This window comes from Aphidius gifuensis, linkage group LG4 (assembly GCF_014905175.1).
Source record: "Aphidius gifuensis isolate YNYX2018 linkage group LG4, ASM1490517v1, whole genome shotgun sequence".
In the NCBI taxonomy this organism is placed as follows: domain Eukaryota; kingdom Metazoa; phylum Arthropoda; class Insecta; order Hymenoptera; family Braconidae; genus Aphidius; species Aphidius gifuensis.
Window position 1 is genome coordinate 6,204,179 of NC_057791.1, and position 23,097 is coordinate 6,227,275.

The 23,097-nt window shown below is 24.4% G+C and overlaps 3 protein-coding genes across 3 annotated transcripts; 1 reads left to right on the forward strand and 2 right to left on the reverse strand.

The window, feature by feature from the left end:
* Positions 1-14,152: 14,152 nt before the first annotated feature.
* LOC122854902 (protein smoothened) lies at positions 14,153-17,712 on the reverse strand. Its single transcript, XM_044155936.1, has 5 exons — positions 17,554-17,712; positions 17,113-17,427; positions 16,104-17,055; positions 15,745-15,946; positions 14,153-15,664 (listed from the first exon to the last, which is right to left on the reverse strand). Exons 1-5 carry the CDS (start codon positions 17,584-17,586, stop codon positions 14,176-14,178), a joined length of 2,991 nt encoding a protein of 996 aa, XP_044011871.1. The 5' UTR covers positions 17,587-17,712; the 3' UTR covers positions 14,153-14,175.
* A 424-nt stretch (positions 17,713-18,136) lies between these two features.
* LOC122854904 (probable glucosamine 6-phosphate N-acetyltransferase) lies at positions 18,137-19,514 on the forward strand. The gene is made up of 5 exons (XM_044155938.1): positions 18,137-18,604; positions 18,701-18,830; positions 18,912-18,974; positions 19,053-19,180; positions 19,244-19,514. Exons 1-5 carry the CDS (start codon positions 18,590-18,592, stop codon positions 19,478-19,480), a joined length of 573 nt encoding a protein of 190 aa, XP_044011873.1. The 5' UTR covers positions 18,137-18,589; the 3' UTR covers positions 19,481-19,514.
* On the reverse strand, positions 19,513-22,960 carry LOC122854903 (N-terminal kinase-like protein). Its single transcript, XM_044155937.1, has 11 exons — positions 22,671-22,960; positions 22,359-22,496; positions 22,161-22,289; positions 21,865-22,076; positions 21,706-21,799; positions 20,939-21,643; positions 20,615-20,867; positions 20,355-20,522; positions 20,002-20,264; positions 19,834-19,930; positions 19,513-19,761 (listed from the first exon to the last, which is right to left on the reverse strand). The coding sequence occupies exons 1-11, from the start codon at positions 22,782-22,784 to the stop codon at positions 19,640-19,642; spliced, it is 2,295 nt and encodes a 764-aa protein (XP_044011872.1). The 5' UTR covers positions 22,785-22,960; the 3' UTR covers positions 19,513-19,639.
* Between the last annotated feature and the right edge of the window lie 137 nt (positions 22,961-23,097).

A 23,097-nucleotide genomic window follows, 5' to 3' on the forward strand; every position in this document is an offset into this window, starting at 1 on the left:
TATGATTATAATTGTAATGAAAAATAATGTTTGAACTATCGATAACTAATGTAACTTTTAAAATTGCAAAATTTCTCATTCCTTTGCATGAACATATCAACTCAATAACTTGTAGATGTATAATTATTAATTTTCGTTCATCCATGAAATAATTTTCAAAAATTAACATTGAACATACATGTATGTTGTATTTTTTTACAATAATAATTATACTCTAATATCATTTATAATATTATTTTTAAAACAAACGTGAAGTTGTAAAGTTTATTAATATTTCAATAATATATTAATAGTATATAAAATTATAAAAAATATCAATACATCAAAAGATTATAATTACACATTCATAGTTTCTTTATAGATAATTGTTTTATTTATTGATAAATGATTTATAAATGCTTGTTAATAGAATATTTATTTATGTATTTTTATTTGAAATATCAAAAATATTATTATTATAATAAACGATAAAAACAAAAATTATATAAATTTGTTATTTGTTTTGATTGTTTTTTCTTTGATCCAATGCATCAATATCAAAGGTATGAATTTACAAATCATATAAAACAATATTTCTAAAATCTTTTTATTCATTATCTAAATATACCGTTATTAATTTTACAACAAATTGAATTATTTATACTGAAAATAAGGTACATATATTGTTTTTTTTTTTGACTTTGTATTTTTCAGATAAATTTATAAAGATTCTTCAGTTTATTTATTGTATATTTCTAATCAAAAAATTACATTTCTATAAAGATCAATAAAAAAAAAAAATTATTTGTTCATTAGGACTTGTTAAAACTTAAAAATTATTTCAATATAACAACGCAACAACTGCTGTGCATTATTATCACTGGTTGTTTGCATATTAAAAAAAGTAGGGGAAAACCACAAAAGACATGTAAAATACATGTTTACTTTATTATACGGGCTAACAATAGCAATTAACAAATTTATATATAAAAATCAGCAGGTAATATGTGAGCTGTATTACATAATATAATAAAATAATAATAATAATAAACGTATTCACAGTATCGTTTTCTTCTGTTCAGAAAATAATACTGATAACAATATCAATATAATGAATGATTTTTATACATACTATTTTTATATCCATGCATGCACTGTTATTCTCGAAAGATACTCAAAGCTATAAATTAATATTAAACTACATTTTTATTCTTGATTGATATGAAAACATAAATAATAAAAAACTAAATGCAAACGTTATACCAAAATAAAAATAACAATAAATTAAAGTGTATCAACCGAACAATTTAGTTATCAAAAAATTATTCAATATACATGTATAATTCAAATTAAAATATCAATACAAAATGGTCTTAATATTTTGATCAGGATTCGAAAATCCCTTTATTCTTTTTTGCATCGATTTAATTTGTTTTGCAATTGTTTTTCTTTTGACAATTTAAAATTATATGATAATTTATAAAAGTATTCAATTATGTATTTTAGTTATTTTTGACAACTCTAAAATAATATTATAACAATTTGTTAATGAATTTGACCTTCTTTTGTATATCTTTATATTTTTATATAAAAAAAAAAAGTAAAGTTAAAAAGAGTTCCGAAACTAATGACTACAAACTCATGACGAATAATGCTTCAGGCGTGTGATAAAGATATTTTGATAACAAATAAAAAAAAAAAAATTATATATACATATTTTTATTTTCTAAACTCAAAGCTCTGAAAATAATATTCAAAAAGTATGTTTTTAAACAATAACTGTAATTATTTATACATACAATAATTATTGAAAAGTAAAATAATTTTTACAAAAAGATACCACTATATACTATTGATTTTACAATTCAAATTACGAATGAATCGTTTGGATAATTGAAAGTTATATTTCTTTTGATAAATATTTATATGTGGCATATGTTTAATAAATTAACTTTTGTCTAACATAATGGAACAATGAAAAAAAATGATGAAACAAATAAAGTATATTTTTAAGTTTTCGAACAGAAGGTGTCAACTATACTGGTTGACTCTTGATTTTCTGACCTGATTTTTCGACACATCAAATGATCATAAGTGTATTATAAGTATCGCCTGATAAGATTTTGAGTATAAATACAGGTGTCAAACGTTTTGGAGTTTATTAGGAAAATAAGCTTTTAACGAGTGCATGACATTGTTAAAGACTGCACGAAAATGAAAAAGCTAGTATTAGTAATTATGTTAGTGTTTTCAATAAGTGGACTCGCTTTTGGTAAGTGATTAATAAATAATATATTTCTTTTTATAATATTGAATTGATTTATTTTTTTTTACCCAAATTCTAAATGATAGATTTTCAACTCAGTAAAAAATATTATTATTATCCAAATGATTCTATTTACTCTTGCATGTCTTCATTTATTTTCAATAAATTTCTATTCAAGTTGTCATTAATTATTGTATGAATATTTCAAAAGTTACCCTTATCATAATACAAAAAATAAATAATTAAATTTATATTTTTTCTGTTTTATTTAACAGGGTATGAACCATCGTCTGATGACAACAATGCATCTGATGTTTGTAAAACACAGGCTTGTGTTGATGCTGGTGAGAAAAAAAAATATTCTGTAGTTATTATCTAATTATCTACTCAAAGTCAACAATCGATAAATAAATATTTTCCTTTTTTTTTTATATATATTTCAATTGAGCTGAACTGATAACAATAATATTTTTTTGTTTATTTTTATGTTTAGCTTTGCGAATAATAAAAATGGGAAATCCAAGTGTTGAACCTTGTGAAGATTTTTATGAATTTGCCTGTGGTGGTTTCTTAAAACCCACTGAACCAGACAGGAATTCAATTGAAATGGATAGCTTGACTAAACTAACATATAAGCTTAATAAAAAGCTTGAAAAAATACTAGAGCAAAATATTACGAATAATGACTTTGAATACTTGAAGCTTACTAAGACTCTATACAAAATATGTTTAAAAAAAACTGATATATTTGTAAATTCAATGGAGGTCAGTGGAGGCTGGCCTGTTCTCAAAGGATCCAAATGGAATGAAAGTTCATTTGATTTTAATAAAACTATATTTAGAATTGATAATACAACAAAATGGAAAAATTATTTTTTTAAATTCGAATTACTCGTTCATCAGCCTTTCATCATAGTGGAACCGTTTTTATCTGAGAAAAATGCAGAATATTTTCGTCAAGGTCGTAATGATACTAAAGTCAAAGATTATTACAATTTCTTAATCAAATCTGCACAAGCTTTTAATGCATCGCATAACAATACTAATTACACAGATGATCTCGAAAAATTAATCGATTTTGAGATTGAATTAAGTAATTTAAGACTCCAACAAATGTCAGATCCATCTTCTGATACAGTTAACATGACACTCTATGAATTAAAAAAAAATTATTCTTTTTTCAATTGGGAAGAATATATCACCTATCTTTGTGGTTCTCCAGTCAATTCATCGACAACTATTATTATAAAAAATTTTAGTTACATGAAAAAATTACAAGATTTATTAAATTCAACTGTAACAAAAAGAACTCTAGCCAATTACGTTATGTGGAAACATCTAATAGAAAATGACAAACTATCTCTTTTGTCAATAAATAATAGTCAATGCGTTCAATTTGTTTCATCTCGGCTACCAATCGCCGTAGGAGCTATTCATGTTCAAAATTTTAATCGTTCTAGAATGATAAATACTGAGGATAATATTTTGAAAATGACTCTGAAAATCAAAGAAAAATTTCTCGAAATAATTAAGGAGGCTGATTGGATTGATCCTGAAACAGAGAGAGAACTTGTAAATAAACTTCAATTATCTAAGAATATAATTGGATATATAAACGAATTTACTAATATTTCAAAAATAAATAAATTTCACGAAGATTTTAAATTATTTTCTGAAGAGAATTTTTTTGATGTAGCCGCACGAACATTTCAGTTTTATAGGCAAAAAATAAAATCTAATGAAAATTTCTGGGCTTGTATTGTGTTGCTTGGTTTGGAACAGATCACATATACCTTTTTAAATTTTAATTTTATAGGTATTTATTTTTTAAATGATACTATCATGATTTCTCGAGTATATATTTTTTAAATAATCTATAAACGAAAATATGTATAATAAAATATTTAAATTATTAAGAATATGTAATTGGTGTGATTTAGTTATTTCGTATAAGGTGTTCGAGAGTGAATTGTTTGATTCGGAACAACCAAATTACATAAACTACGGTGCCCTAGGATCTTTGGCTGGCCATGAAATTACACATGGTTTTGATTATAAAGGAAAAAAATATGATGCAAAAGGTCATTTGAACGATACATGGACAGCAACTTCAACACAAAATTTTCACAATAAGTCTAAATGCATAATTGAACAGTATTCAAATTATACAGTCAAAGAACTTGGATTAAATGTAAATATTTATAATGGAATTTTTATTTCTTTTTTGACGTTAATTATTGTTATCTAATTAATTATCTAATTATTTATTTATTAGTTGAATGGAAGTATTTCTCAGGGTGAAAACGTTGCAGATCACGGTGGAATAAGAGCTGCTTATCGAGCTTATAATGATTTATCAACTATTGATAAACGGCTCCCTGGTTTGTCTTACACACCAAAACAAATGTTTTGGATTAGCTATGCAAACATTTGGTGTAAAAGAACAACACCAGAACTTCTGATAAAATATATTCATAGTGAATATCCACCCAATGAATTTCGAGTAATAGGTTCTCTATCTAATATGCCAGAGTTTGCAAAAGACTTCAAATGTCCATCTGGATCTAACATGAATCCAGTTAAAAAATGTTCTGTCTGGTAAAAAATATTAAAATAGATTATCATCTTGAATAATCAACAAGTTTTTTTTCAAAAATATCCTAAAATTTTAACAATCAAAAAAAAAAAATGTATAATATTGATAGATATAATTATAATTGTGTTGAAAAATAATGTTTGAACTATCAATAATTAATGTAACTTTTAAAATCGTATAATCTTATATAAATTTATCATTCCTTTGCATAAAAATATTAACTCAATATTTTGTAGATGTATTTATTCTTATCTATCAATAAAATAATTATCAAAAATTAACATTGAACATTCGTCGTATTTTTTTCGTCGTAATGATAATTATACCTCAATATCATTTATAATATTATTTTTAAAACGAACGGAAAGTTGTAAAGTTTATTAATATTCCAATAATAGTATATAAAATTATAAAAAATAATAATATATAAAAAGTTTATAATCACACATGTATCGTCTCTTTATAAATGTTTATTTATTTATAAATCATTTATAAATGCGTTAATAAACTATTCATTTATGTATTGCTATTTAAAATATTAAAAATATTGCCATTAAAATATACGAATAAGACAAAAATTATATAAATTTGTTATTTTTTTTGATCATTTTATTTTCGATTCAATGCATCAATACCAAAATAATGAATCTACAATTCATATAAAATAATAATTTCTAAACCTATTTATTTATTTTCTAAATAAATACTGTATGCGTTGATTAACTTTACAACGAATTGAATTATTTATAATTCAACATATTTTTTTTTTAAACTTTGTATTTTTTAGATAAATTTTAAAATAAATGATTTTTATATACTATTTTCATATCTACCCGGGTAAAAATCATTATGTCTCTCGGAGATATTTGAGAGATCTCTGAAATGTCTCTTAGTCAAGTCTCGTTTGTGGCACGATCCGAGACTTGGCTGAGAGACTATGTTAAAGTCTCTATAATATCTTTGTCTCTCCTAAGAAAAATCTGGTAGAAATAAAATGTAGACAATTAAACCCATGAATTTTATAACATAATAAATCTAAAAGTGTACTTTAAAAATAAAAAATACTTGTTTGTAGATTGATAAAAAAAAAAAAAATGTAATATTTTTTTTTTAATTCATTTATTATTATTGATTGGTTAATTTTTTTTTACAATAAAATTTATGTTTTAGATGAATTTTGAGTTTATTAAAATTATTGTAAATTTATAATCAATACGGCTTAATTTATATGATATCGCTTTTTTATTTTTTATATAGTTTCTTTATTTTTTTTAGATAGTAATTTTTAGAGACTCTTTAGTAAAAATCATTATGTCTCTCGGAGATATTTGAGAGATCTCTGAAATGTCTCTCAGTCAAGTCTTGTTTTCAGCATGATCCGAGACTTGGCTGAGAGACTATGTTAAAGTCTTTGTCTCTAATAAATCTTTCTTTGAAAAATAATTATGTCTCTCGGAGATATTAGAGAGACTGTGTTAAAGTCTCTACAAAATCGAAAAAAAATAAAGAAACTATATAAAAAATATCATATAAATTTATGTTACCATTAATAAACTCAAAATATCTAAAACATAAATTTTATTGTAAAAAAAATTAACCAATCAATAATAATAATGAATTAAAAAATATTACATTTTTTATCAATCACAAAGTTTTTTATTATTTTAAAGTACACTTTTAGATTTATTATGTTATAAAATTCATGGGTTTAATTGCCTACATTTATTTTCAGATTTTTCTTAGGAGAGACAAAGATATTATAGAGACTTTAACATAGTCTCTCAGCCAAGTCTCGGATCGTGCCACAAACGAGACTTGACTAAGAGACATTTCAGAGATCTCTCAAATATCTCCGAGAGACATAATGATTTTTACCCGGGTATGCATGCACTGTAATTCTCGAAAGATATACTCAAACTTATAAATTATTATTAAACTACGTTTTAATTCTTGGTTACTATATGAAAAGATATATGATGAAAAACTAAATGCAAACGTCTAATTATCTTATTTCGAAATAAAAATAACAATAAATTAAAGTGTATCAATCAAACAATTTAGTTATCAAAAATTTTTTCAATATGATTCAAATTAAAATATCGATATAAAATAGTCTTGATATTTTGATCAGGATTCAAAAAATCCCTTTATTTTTTTTTGCATCGATTTAATTTGTTTTGCAATTGTTTTTTTTTCGACAATTTAAAATTATATGAATTTATAAAAGTATATTCAATCAGTATTTTAGTTATTTTTGACGACTCTAAAATAATATTATAAGTTATAATTTATAACAATTTGTTAATGAATTTGACCTTCTTTTGTATATCTTTATATTTTTATATAAAAAAAAAAAAAGTAAAGTTAAAAATAATTCCGAAACTAATGACTATACAGACTCATGACGAATAATGCTTCAGGTGTGTGATAAAGATATTTTGATAACGAATAAAATAATAAAATTATATATACATATTTTTATTTTTTAAACTTAAAGTTTTGAAAAACAGTATATTCATAAACAATAACTGTAATTATTTATACATATAATAATTATTGATAAGTAATATAATTATTACAAAAAGATATCATTATACTTGATTTTACAATTTATCATGACTAATATATAGTTTTCGTTTGTCCGTCACATGAAAAAACCAATGAGTCACCTGTTTGATAAATTTTATTTTTGTCAAATATGCGATAAGAAAATAAAATAATAAGTATATTTTTGAGCTTTTAAACAATAGATATTTTATACTAGCTGATTCACGCTTTGCTATTGAAAATATCGAATGTTGTTAGTCTATTAGTCATCAACTGATGAGTTTTTTTAATATCTTACTCAATATATATAAACCACCTTTTTTTTTTTTTTTTATTTCTTTTAACTATTAGGATGAAATTTTTATATTATGAAAAAATCGTTTTAAACCTATAATTGCGCAATTATTTCAATGCATGCATCCGTTTTTCTCTCGAAAATGTAAGAAATTTTTCAATTTCTTTATGCATAATTAAATTGTGCAATATTTTTTTGAAACCGAACTTTGTTATTATATGTCATTTCAAATACTACTAACGATATTAATTTTAAAATTAATAGTAAGCCGATAATCTCAATAATCATAATAATATTTCGTTTGACAGATATTTTTATGTGTCATACGTTTATTAAATTACATTTTGTCAAACATGATGGAATATTAAAATAAAAATGACTAAACAGAAAAAGTATATTTTTAAGTTTTCGAACAGAAGGTTGTCTCATGATTTTTCAACACTTTCAATGATCGTTAGTGTATTAGTTATCGACTGATAAGATTTTGAGTATAAATACAGTGTCAAACGTTATGGAGTTCATTAGGAAACTACATCTTTCAACGAGTGCATGATATTGTTGTCATTGTCGAAGACTGCACGAAAATGAAAAAGCCGGTATTAGTGATAGTGATTCTGTTAGTGTTAGTGTTTTTAATAAGTGGACTCATTTTTGGTAAGTGATTAATAAATAATAAGTTTCTTTTTATAATATGATGAATTATTTTATTTTTTTTTATTTTATTTAAATTCTGAATAAGAAATTTAAAAATTTTCAACTCAATGAAACATATTATTATTATCCAAATGATTTTATTTACCCTTGCATGTCTTCAATCTTAATTTTTTTCAATAATCATCTATTCAAGTTGTGATTATCTATTGAATATATATTTGAAAGGTTTTAACTCTTATAATTAAAATTTTAATTTTTACATAAAAGTAGATTCCATTTTTTATTTTTTTATTATAATTATATTGATAACGTACAGATAATAAATACTTAATTAAGATTATATTTGTTCTGTTTTTTTTTTAACAGGGTGTAAAGATTGGTCTGCTAACAACAATACTTCTGATGTTCGTGAAACACAGGCTTGTGTCAATGATGGTGAGGAAAAAAAAATTTTCTGTCGTGTTATGATCTAATTATCGATATAATTATATCGATAACGTACGAATAATAAATAATTCAATTTATATTTTTTGTGTTTTATTTAACAGGGTGTCAACCATCGTCTGCTGACAACAATACTTCTGATGTTCGTGAAACACAGGCTTGTGTCAATGCTGGTAAGAAAAAAAAATGTTTTGTCGTTATTATCTAATTATCTATTTAAAGCGTCTACAATTGATAAAGAAATATTTTCCTTTTTTTTTTTATATTTAAATTGAGCTGAAATAATAACAATAATATTTTGCCATTTTATAAGTCTTCAAATTCTAAATAATAAATTTTTAACTCAATGCCAAATATTATTATTTAAATGATTTTATTTCCTCTTGAATGTCTTTATTTTTTTTCGATAAATTTCTATTCAAGTTGTGATTAACTATTGAATATGTATACCAAAAGTTACTACTTTTATTAGAATTGCAATTTTACTAAAAAGTAATTTTTGTTTATTTTTTTCTTTTGTTAATTATAATTATATCGATAACGTGCGAATAATAAATAATTAAATTTATATTTTTTGTGTTTTATTTAACAGGGTGTCAACCATCGTCTGCTGACAACAATACTTCTGATGTTCGTGAAACACAGGCTTGTGTCAATGAGAAAATATTCTGTCGTGTTATGATCTAATTATCGATATAATTATATCGATAACGTACGAATAATAAATAATTCAATTTATATTTTTTGTGTTTTATTTAACAGGGTGTCAACCATCGTCTGCTGACAACAATACTTCTGATGTTCGTGAAACACAGGCTTGTGTCAATGCTGGTGAGAAAAAAAAATATTCTGTCGTGTTATGATCTAATTATCGATATAATTATATCGATAACGTACGAATAATAAATAATTAAATTTATATTTTTTGTGTTTTATTTAACAGGGTGTCAACCATCGTCTGCTGACAACAATACCTCTGATGTTCGTGAAACACAGGCTTGTGTCAATGCTGGTGAGAAAAAAAAAATATTCTGTCGTGTTATGATCTAATTATCTATTCATAGTCCACAATCAATAAAAAACTATTTTACCTAATTTGTTTCCAATTTAAATTGAGCTAAAATAATAACAATAATTTTTTGCACATTTTATAAGTATTCAAATTCTAAATAATAAATTTTCAACTCAATGAAAAATATTATTATTATCCAAATGATTCATTTACTTTTGAATGTTTTCATTTTTTTTCACTAAATTATTATTCCAGTTGTCATTAATTCTTGAATATATATATTCCAAAAGTTGCTCGTATCATAATAATTATGGAAATTAATAAAAATTACTCTTATCATATAATACGAAAAATAAATAATTAAATTCATATTTTTTCTGTTTTATTCAACAGGGTGTCAACCATCGTCTGCTGACAACAATACTTCTGATGTTTGTGAAACACAGGCTTGTGTCAATGCTGGTAAGAAAAAAAAATATTTTGTCGTTATTATCTAATTATCTATTTAAAGTCTACAATTGATAAAGAAATATTTTCCTTTTTTGTTTTTATATTCAAATTGAGCTGAACTGATAACAATAATATTTTTTTATCATTATTTTCATATGTAGCTTCGCGAATAATAAAAATGGGAAATCCAAGTGTTGAACCTTGTGAAGATTTTTATGAATTTGCCTGTGGTGGTTTCTTAAATCCCACTGAACCAGACAGGAATTCATTTGAAATGGATAGCTTGACTGGACTAACATATAAGTTCAATAAAAAGCTTGAAAAAATACTTGAGCAAAATATTACAATTGATGACTTTAAATACTTGAAGCTTGCCAAGACTTTATACAAAATATGTTTGAAGAAAACTGATATATTTGCAAATTCAATGGAGCCCAGTGGAGGCTGGCCTGTTCTCAAAGGATCCAAATGGAATGAAAGTGCATTTGATTTTAATAAAACTATATTTAGAGTTGATAATACAACACGATGGGAAAATTATTTTTTTAAATTTAACTCATACGATGATTATTCTTCTGTCACAGTGGAACCATATCCATCTGAGTTATTAACAGATTGGTATTTCGAAGGTCTTAATAACATTTACGTTAACGCTTATTATAATCTCATGATCCTATATTCACAAGCTATAATGAATTCTTCAGATAATAACACTAATTATGTAGATGATCTCGAAAAATTAATCAATTTTAAGATTGAATTAGGTAGTGCAAGGCTTACATTGAATCAAATGGTCGATCCCTTTTTTGATACAGTTAACATGACACTCTATGAATTGGAAAAAGATTATTCTTTTTTCAATTGGAAAGAATACATCACCTATCTTCGTGGTTCTCCAGTCAATTCATCGACAACTATTATTATAAAAAATTTTAGTTACATGAAAAAATTACGAGATTTATTAAATTCAACTGTAACAAAAAGGACTCTTGCCAACTACGTTATGTGGAAACATCTAAGAAATTATGACAAATTATCTCTTTTGTCAATAAATAATAGTCAATGCGTTCAATTTGTTTCATCTTGGCTACCAATCGCAGTAGGAGCTATTCATGTTCAAAATTTTAATCGTTCTAAAATGATAAATACTGAGGATAATATTTTAAAAATGACTCTGAAAATCAAAGAAAAATTTCTTGAAATAATTAAGGAGGCTGATTGGATTGATCCTGAAACAAAGAGAGAAATTGTAAATAAACTTAAATTATCTAAAAATATAATTGGATATATAAATGAATTTACAAATAATTCAAAAATTATTCAATTTCACGAAGATTTTGAGTTATTCTATGAAGAAAACTTTTTCGGTGAAGCCGCACGTACATTTGAGTTTTATAGCCAAAAAATGAAGAAATCTAATGAAAATTCTTGGGCTTTAATCGCGATGATTGCGATGGATCAACTTGCATTTACCTTTTATCAATTTAATTCCATAGGTATTTATTTTTCATTTGATACTGACATGATTTCTCGAATATATTATTCAAATTTTCTATACAAAATATGTATAATAATTAATAAAATATTTAAACTATTAATTATCTGATTGATTTGTTTTAGCTATTTCGTATAAGTGGTTTGAGAGTGAATTGTTCGATTCAGAACAACCAAATTACATAAACTACGGTGCTATGGGCTATATAATAGGGCATGAAATTACACATGGTTTTGATAATAAAGGAAGAAAATATGATGCAGACGGTCATGACAATGATACATGGACAGCAACTTCAATACAAAATTTTAACAACAAGTCTAAATGCATAATTGAACAGTACTCAAATTATACAGTCAAAGAACTTGGATTAAATGTAATTATTTATTATGGAATTTTTATTTATTATTTGATGTTTATTATTGTTTATTAATTATCTAATTATTTATTTATTAGTTGAATGGAGGTATTTCTCAGGGTGAAAACGTTGCAGATCACGGCGGAATAAGAGCTGCTTATCGAGCTTATAACGATTTATCAACTACTGAAAAAAGACTCCCCGGTTTGTCTTACACACCAAAACAAATGTTTTGGATTAGCTATGCACACGTGTGGTGTCAAAGACCAACACTAGAACTCCTAAAACTTAATGTTGCTGATGTACATCCACCTAATAAATTTAGAGTAATTGGTCCTCTATCCAATATGCCAGAGTTTGCAAAAGATTTTGAGTGTCCATCTGGATCCAAGATGAATCCAGTTAAAAAATGTTCTGTCTGGTAAAAAAATATTCAAATAGATTATCACTTTGAATAATCAAAAAGTTTTTTTTTCAAAAATATCTCAAAGTTTTAACAATCAAAAAAAAAAAATATAATATTCATAGATATAATTATAATTGTGTTGAAAAATAATGTTTGAACTATCAATAATTAATGTTACTTTTAAAATCGTTTAATCTTATAACTTTATCATTCCTTTGCATAAAAATATTAATTCAACACTTTTAGATGTATTCATTTTTATTCAATTAAATAATTTAAAAAAAAAAAAAAATTAAACATAGGTGGTATTTCTCTTAAATAATAGTTATGCCTAAATATCATTTATAATATATCAATAATTCTAAAATAAATGTAAATTGCGTAAACAATTTTATTTCAAATATTATTAGCAAGAATTCCACAGCTGATTATCTAGAGTTACAGAAACACTTCAAACAAGTAGTAGAATTTTAGCTATTTTTTTTTGCTAAGACGAAAAACATGATAATTGGTGGTTTAAAAGAAAAATAGATAATTATCAGCGAGTAGGAAAAATAAAATTCCTATAAATTTTTTTTGTAAAATATATTTTTCTTTTTAATAAAATATTTGTAAAATATTATGCACATTTTTAAATTATCCATGCAAGTTTGTTCTGCTAAAATTGGAACAAACTCGAAAAAATAGCATTTAAACTTTATTATTACTTTAGACAGATTACAATCATATTAAATTATATATTTTGGCCCTATATTTATTTAAGAATTTTCGTAATTTTGTAATAATTATGGTTAAATTAATTTTATTCAAGTTAAACTTTACATATGTTTCTTTTTTATTTTAAAAAAATATTCTTTTTCGTTTAGTTCAACAAATATTTGAATATTATTGTGCGCATATTATGAATTTATTATTTATTCTCACACAGTGTTAATTGAAAAAAAAAAAGAAAAAAGACTTTGCACTCAATATCCACGTAAAGAAAAATTTAAAAATTTGATTGCTTGACAAACTACAAAAAAAAAAAAAAAATTTATTTATTTATTTATATAAAATAAGTCACCAGCAGAGCAACAAATTAATTCAAAAAATAAAATAATAAATTGTATAAACAAATTGATAGTTTTAATATTTTTTATAAAAACAATAACGAAAAAAAAAAAAGGAAAAACACTATTTTTTCTACATGTAGCTACAGTTGAAAATACTATAAATATTTTGTACGTAATCGAGAAATTGTTTTCTACCACTGTGTAAATCTATCTATTTTAAAAATAAAACGAAAACAATGATACACAGGAAATTATTCGTTAAAATTTACTAAGCTTATGATTAATTAATTCATAAATTATTTGTAAAATTATCTTTGAATTTCAATGGTTATTTTCATGAAAATCTAACATACAAAAATTTCATCAGTATTAATATTTTAATGTCACTTGAATACCCCAAAAATTTAAACATAATTTTAACCGATAATTTTTTAACACTAATTTACATTTAAAATGAATAATTATTTAAATTATAAAGTACAGCTTGAAAAATTATATTTATTATAAAAGTTAAAAAAATGTAAAAAAAAAAAAAACGATAGAGAGCAACTACACTGTTGTGTATTATTATCACAGGTTGATTACATATAAAAATAAGTTGTCATTAATTGATGTTTTTTTTTACATATTGTTTCTGTCATTACGTCGTGATTCTTTAGTTGATTTACCAGATGTATGTTTACCATCAATTTTTTTGTTTTGTCCTTTATTTAATTGTGGAGAAATTTGTGTACTTTTCGAACTACAATTTCTATTATTAATTATTTCATCAATGCTCTCAGTAACAGCTTCCATTTCAAGTATTTCAAGAGGTAAAGATGTTTGAGTTGCCATTTCTTTAGCATTTATTGAATTTGGTAAATTTGTTTGTACATCTGATTTAATCATTTTTGTTAATTCAGGACAATGTGATGTTATACTTGATGCTAAATCACCAATAGCTGCTTTACGATGTTTATCTTTATCATTATCATATTTAATTGTACAATTATTTAATTCATTTTGTATAAATTGCTTTAAAATTTCTTCATCTTGAATAAAATATTTATTTTTTACATCATCTTGATTTCTTAAACTTTTATTACTATTTTTACTTTTACTTGTTTCTTGTGGTTCTTCAATTTCTAACATTTTTGTTTCTTCATCAGCTTGACTGCTATCACTATCACTATTATTATCATTTTTAGTATCATCATTATCTTCAATATTTCTATTTTTATCAACAATATCAATATTATTTTTTTCTTCACTACTTAAATTTTCATCACCATATAAAAATGGTAATAACATTCCTAAACTTTTACCATCAGTTACCATTTTATTTGAAGTTTTTTCATCTAAACCAGCAGTTGCCCATCTTCTTTCCATATTTGGTACTTGTTGATTTGTTGATATACCACCAATAGTCATTGCTGATAAAATTTGTGCATTAAGTTGGCTTTCTTGTGATGTGGTACTACCACGTCGAAATAATGGTCCCATTTTTGTTGATCTTGATTTACCAAATTCTCTTCTTCGTTTACCACGTCTTCCACGATGTGATGAATCAACTTTTCTTCTTGCTTTAAAATCAGCAATGTGTAATGATATTTGTGAATCTAATGAATTTCTTCTTGATTCAACAGAAACACATCTTACACTAAAACTTATTTCTGAATCAACTGAATTACGACGATTACTTGATACAGATGGATTGCCACCAGTTATTGCACCTCTTCTTAATACAAATTTTGGTATTGCTGCTGCCCATGTTGTACTAAAATCATGTGAACCTTCTGAATTAAAATCAAAATTTAATCCAACTGGATCTTCATGGGTATTATGAAAACTCAAAGAAAAACGACCATCATTATTAAATGTTTTACGTTGAGCAAATGCTTGACGAATAACTTTATATTTTTGAAGTTTTATTGGCTCTTCTGTTTCTTTATTTAATATACGACGAAAAAAACGAGCCCATGTATCAACTGTAGATTCTGTCCATACCCATGTTGACATTAAACCACCAGCAAAAAATACAGCAAACAAATGAAGTTGTACACTTTGTACACTTGGCTTGAAACTCAATCGACATTTTGATTCATCACCATATTTTTCAGTAATTGAACATCTGTAAAAATTATACAATTAATTTAGTATATACAACAAAATTATATTAGAAATTTTGCAAAATATTATATAATTATTTACATCACGTATTCTCTGAAGTTTGAATTCCATTTCCATGAATTTGAAAATTCATGTATATGACAATAAACAGTAATGATAACAGTTGACAATGTAAATATTGTAAATAGAATCATTCTAATAATTGTCGTACGAATTTTAGCATTTGCATGTTCAGATATGATTTTTTGACTTGATATTTTCAAGTAAATCAGTGTTATTAGAGCTAAGAAACAAAAAATAAAATTAATTAATATAAATAAATAAATAAAACTAATAAATTCTTACCAAAATTTTCATCAGAAGCATTAAAAAAAAAACCAAAGCACAATGTGTAATTTAATTTATATTTTAAATTAATAAATAATAATAATTAAGCTAACCTCTAGTTAAAAAATATCCACCAACAAGTGTTCCTGTTAAAATTGGTCCAAGTACAAGCCATCCTCTCACAGTATGATTAGTATATCCAACAAAACAAATACCAGTTGCACTATTACCATCAATTTCTCCCATGGCCATTATTGCAACAGTTAATACAAGTGGAAATGACCAAGCCATAAGATGAAAATATGCACCTTTTTTATCAATTTTATCATGAATTTTACCAATTGCTTGAAAACTCATATGCCATGCATATGTTAATATAACAAACCAAACAGTTGCTGCCATTAATGAATAATAAATTGATATAAATACACCAACACACATTAATGTTTCACCACTTGGTTCACCAATTCTTGGTGTTCCATCTTTACGACAAACAATATGTTCACGATTACCAGGAATAAATTGTACCAACCATCCAATACATGATATAAGAAAACAAAAATTTATATAAAATATAACTAATGCTGGATATTTATTGGCACTTTTCCAACCAATAATAAATGTTATTATTGTAAATAAATTTAAACCACCACAAATACTAGCACCCCAAGCAATAAATGAATGAATTTGTTGATGTTCATCTTGGCTAAATAATGGATTTTCACATGGTTTTGCACATGATTCAACACCTTCAAATACAGCAAATGTATTTTCAGTCCATATTAATGGTTTTGGACAACTACCAGAATTTAAATTTGTATCTCTAAGTTCATTTTGACATGATTTTGGAAATAAAGTTTCATTATCACACTTAATAAAGCTTGGCCATATTGGATGATTCATCAATAATTTACATCTCGTTGTTACTTTTTTACAATAACTTGGTGATGATAATTCAATTGTATTATTTGAACATTTTGGCATAAATAAAGAGCAAATAAATGGTCTAACAACTGCCCAACATTTTGGCATAAATCTTAAGCCTTGAAGTAGATAAAGTGTTTCCTAAAAAAATAATTATTAATATAAATTGATGTAATTATTATTTTTTAAATTACTTACTGATACGTTATTGTGTAACATTGACTTTGGTAATAGATCGAATGATATTGTGCTGTATGACAATGGTGCTCCTAAACATGTTGCATTTGGAGCATCAATACATTTTGCATCTCTGGCACAATTCATTGAGTATAAACCAACATTTGACAGATATGAATCTTTTGGTAAACTTCGCCGGCTTATTTCTTTATCACTCCATATATCATTTTCATCAATGAAATCATTTGTAACATTTGTTTTTATATATTCAGCTGATATTTTGTCAATAGTAATTGATAATTGTAGAATTATTATAATAAATATAATATAAATACCCTTAAAATAAAAATAATACATATTTTTTGACAGGTTATATATTTTTTAAATTAATTAATAATAAAGTTTGTTAAGTTTTTTATTTTATTTACGTATTAAATTAATGATAATAAATATTTAATTTACCTTTATGAGTATTGTTGTATTTTTTGGTTTCATTATTTTTCGTTATTTATATTTTATCCAAATTTTAATAGCACTGTGTTTATTATTCATCAGGATAGTGGGTGGCCCAAATGCCTGGAAGACGCGGGGAACACAACGTGTGAGGTCCAGGTTTTTTTTTTTTTTTTTATTCTGGACATCATCATCAGCGTCAAAAAATTTTTTTTTATCCATTCATATATATTCAAGTATTTTTTTTTTATTTAAATTGGATTTGTTTTTTATTTTATGCTTATTATAAATTTTTTTTTAATTACATGAATTAGATTTATGATATTTTTAAATAATAAATTACGATTTGAAAATTATATCTATTGTTTAAATTTGAAATTTGTTTTTAGTTTATAAAAAAATATAATTATCAAATTTTACAGAATACTTTTTTACCTGTAAGTTCTAAATAAAAGTACCAAAATTCACCACAAGTTTTTATAAAATTCCACAAATTATTATTAATTATTTAATAAACAATTGAAGAATAATCAATTAATATTCGATAATTAATAGAAAAAATAAAGCAAGTTAAATTTTTAATATTTCTATTTTGTTTAAGACTAATTTAATTGTTTATAATAAAAAGAAATTAAAAAATTAAATTTGATGAGTGACCTTGAATCTGTGTGAGAGATCAACAAATCAGGTATCAAAATAATAACAAAACTATTGAGAAAAAAAAAAAAATAAACATATGGATATCAATAAGAAATATACTTTTTTATAATTATTTAAAAATAAAAAATATAGCCTGAAGGTTTGTGAAAGTATTTTTTAATAAATGCCACGTTGTTACATTTCTCAAGTTTGTGGTATGTGACATTAAAAAAAAAAAAAAAAAATTGTGAGTGTACCAGATTAAAAATAAATCATAAATAAACAAAAGTGATTATAAAAGTAATTAAAAGAACGATTTTTTAAAATCAACAAAAAAAATAAAAAGTAATTTCAATAGATAAAATATTTTGGAGTATTTTTTGTGAGTACAATCTGTTGAGCAAAAATGTCTGGACAAGTTGTAAGTTAATTGAATTATAAACAATTAAATCATCATCAAAAAAATAAACAAATTAAATATTGAAAACAATAAATTGTTGTTTACTTTTTATTTCAGATCGACAATCTTATTGCTGATGAAAATTTTGATGATTTGTTTAATAAAAATTTGTTAGATTGTTTGCCAAATAAAATAAATGATGTTAGTTTATTGATAAGACCACTTAGAGCATCTGACTACAATAAAGGTATTAACAATTTATTTATAAGTATCTTCAATTGAAATTAAAAATTCTGTTGTAATAATTTTAACTCAAAATTATTTCAAGGCTTTCTCCAACTTCTTGGACAGCTGACAGATGTGGGTAACATCACCAAGGAAAAATTCTTAGGTAATTATTTTGATGAAAGCTCATTTATTATTAAATTTTAAATATAATTATTTTAATAATTTTATTTATTTCATTTAGATAGATTTTACCATATGAAAAAAGCTGGAGGTTTTTATGTTATTGTTGTTGAAGATGTTAATTTAAAGAAAGTCATTGGTGCATCAACATTGGTTGTTGAACAAAAATTCATCCATAACTGTGCCTTGGTAAATATAAATTTATATCTTGCAATTATTATAAATATTAATTTTATTCATTTACTTTTTTAGAAAGGAAGACTTGAAGATGTTGTTGTAAATAAAACTTATCGAGGTAAACAACTTGGTAAATTATTAGTATCAACAATAACACAACTTGCTAAACATCTACAATGTTATAAACTTGCACTTGATTGTCGTGATGAATTGATATCATTTTATGAAAGTTTAGGATACAAAAGAGAACCTGGTAATGCAAATGCTATGAATATACGACTTGAAAAAACACCAGAATATTCTCGTTTATAATTCAAAAATTATAAAAATAAATTTTAACAATATACATGTAAATTGTATTTTTATTATTATTAATAATATTATTATAAGATTTATAGTTTTATAATACAGTTAAATTACTGATTAAGTTAATAAAAAAAAAAAAAAAAATTACGTTAAAATTTATTTAAATTATATTTTTTTAGCTGGTATATTTATTTTCAATTTTGAAGCTCTTTTAGCTTCCATTTGAATTTGTCTTGCTAATTTTTTCTCTTCACGTTTTTTTTTGGCGTCTTCGAATTTATTTATATCTATAAATTAATTATCAATATATTTTTATTGTATTTAAATTGGATTTTAAAAATAATTAGTTTTTTTTTTACCTGAATTATTTGTTGGTCGATAGTTATCAAAAACTTGGAAGTCTTGATCATCCCATCCTGATTCTGAAGCATCATTTTTGTCAGTAGTTTCTTCTTCCTGAAAATTAAAATAAAGATAAAAATTAGAAACTAACAAATTTATTATGAAAAAAAAATAAAAAGACTTACTGGTTCTTCTTCTAGACTTGTCCAATGATCATTTGATTTTGGTGCTACTGTTGGTAATGGTTGAACAATGGGCACTAATATTGATGTTGTTTGTTGATCCATGTCACCCCAATTATCAGCTTCCCAGTCCCAATCACATTCTGAATGTGCATTACTAGCATTTTGTGAATCATGTTCATGATCATGATCCAATGATGCCATACTAGTTGCACTACTTGTTGTTGCTGTTGTGCTTGCACTGCTTTGTGAACTACTTGCTTGTTCTAAGTGAAAAAAAACCCAAAAAGAAATCAATCAATCAATCAATAATTTTATAACTTGAAAATTAAATGAAAATAAATATTAAAACAAACCTAGTGATGCTGGTTTGTTGAGTAATATTCTACCACCATCTGGATTTGATGTTTTTGGTGTATCTGATTGACTTCTATAAAATTTAGCAGTCATTGTTGTAACAGCCCAACCAGCCCATGTTGCTGCAGCATTGCTTAAACTTGGTGTTGCTGTATTGACATCAGCCTCTGTTAAATTAATAGAATAAAAAAAAACAATTAACAAATGCTAAATAACATTATAATAATTAAAAACAAAACAACATATTTATTTGTTTTACCCATTGTTTCACGAAGACCAGGATCTTCAGAAACTCTTTCTAATTTTGATAGAAAACCACGTATTGTACGAAATGCATTATCTCTAACTGTTTTATCTGGATCAGTTGTTAATGGACACAATGATGGAAGTATACGATTTGATACTTCTTGAAGTAAATAATATTGTTGTGTTATTGCAAGTGCTGATACACTTGCACTTCGAGCTGGTGGAAATGGATCTCTTGTACCTCTTATAAATGCACCAGTAAGTACCTTTTATGTATAATGTAATTAGTTTTTTTTTTTTGTTAAATTTTTAAATATATATTTATTTAATTATTTACCTTTTGACGTATTTGAGGATGAAGATGTTGAGCAATTTTACCAAGACAAACGGTTGTATTTGTTCTTATACCACCTTGTTCATCAGTTGATTGTAATTTTGCAAAATAACGTAATGTTTCAACATTAAGATTATTATAATCTAACTTTGGTGCTAAATTAACAATTGATTTAATTGTTTGTTCTCTAACTGCTGGATTTGTATCTAAAAAACCTCTTGCAACTTGAGGAAAAATAGCATCATTAACAGTTCCTGGTTGTAAATGATTAACAAATCTATCAAGTTGTTGAAGTAATCTTAATCTAGTTGCTCTGTCATTTGATGCAAATAATTTAACAACACATGGTACAACACGTTTTTGATAATCAACATCTGGTAATTTATTACCAAGTTGTAATAGTGGTGGTAATACAGCACATCCAGCATCACCAAATTCAAATGCAGCTAATAATTGTGGTAATATTTTAAATCTACCAACACCATCTGGAAAACTATCAAGTTGACCAGCTAGTTGTGAAAAAAATTTTGATTTTTCATTTTTTTCTTTCATTTGTATTTCTTCAAGAAATAATAATGCATCAACTAAATTTGTTTTAAAAAATCCACCATTACTACGACAACGTGCAATAACATCTGCTGGATTTGGACGATTTTCTGGTTTTATTGATGTTAATTCTTTGTAAACTTGTAATAATTGTTTTGGTATCTAAAAAATAATTATTATATTAATCATTTTATTGTCACTTTAAGTAGCATAGAAATCATTACCTGATCAGTTGTTTTTAAATTCGATTGTTGTTCAAGAGATTTTTTATTAAATGTTTCCCAGATAAGACAACCAAGACCCCACATGTCAATTGAACTGTAATTTGTCAATGAAAATAAATTTATAATAGATTATTTTATTATATAAATTTTTTACATTACCATTTTGTTGCTGGTTTTACATTTCCATGAGCTTCTGGTGGACAATAACGTTGCATATCATGTCGTAGAGTACTGTAAGGTGCATCAATTGTTGTCATGTAATCAACAAAACCCAATTTCCATTCACCACTCTCTTCATTGACAAATACTGAATGTATATTAACACTATTATGACGTAAATTACCATCATTGTTTAAAAAACTTAATGCTCTCTGTAATAATTTATCATCAATAATTAAAAAAATATTCAATTGTTTTTATAATTTATTTAGAATATATAAAAAAAAAATACTTGCTGTTATTTGGAATATTCCCCAGGAAAAATATAATTCTTTTTTTGAACCTTCAGCAAAGTCAGTTTTTTTATTAAGACGTACAGACAGTGGTTCAACTTTTTCAGTTGCTAAATAAATAATTTTATCAGTCTGTAAATACAAGAAAAAAGCACATAAACAAAATATTTTAAAATAAAAAATTTAATGGTTTTTTTTTACCTCAACACTGTCAACATATGTTAGGATACTTGGATGTCTAAGTGTTTTTAATCTTTTTAATGAATTTTTAGCAGTTTCAAATTGTGCCTGACCGTGTGATGTGTCATGAACAAAAATTGACACTTCCTCACCAGTACCCTGAATAAAAAAACAACAAATAATAATAAATTACTATTAAAGATTTTATAATTATTAAATTGTTTCTTATGAATAATAGTAATAGCTAATAACAAAATAATTTATTTATAAATACTATTACAATCTTAATTATATGTAAATATTAAAAAAATTAATTTGAGGTTATATTTATACCTTTTTTTTTCCTTTACAAAGTTTCCAAAAAGTGGTACCTTTAAATTCATCAACGTCATTTATTATTTCAAATGGAAAATCTCTTGCTGGATCTCTTGAAAATATTGACCACATTTTAGATGATAATTAATTTATTTATAAACTTTGTTAATGTCAAATTATGTTTCTATATGAACGACATTTATTCCCCCACTTTTCATATCTTGATTTCATTGTTATTATTTTAGCATGATTAAAATGATTTTTAAAAAAATACTGACACAATGATTAACGTCATCAAATTTATTTTTATATTGATTATTAATTATTATTATTTATATTATCGTTGAATCATTCAACTTGAATGCAGTTATAATGCCTGCGGCCATTTTCCCCAGTTGGATAAGTAAATCAAAGTAAATAATAAATATATACAAATTGATGCAAA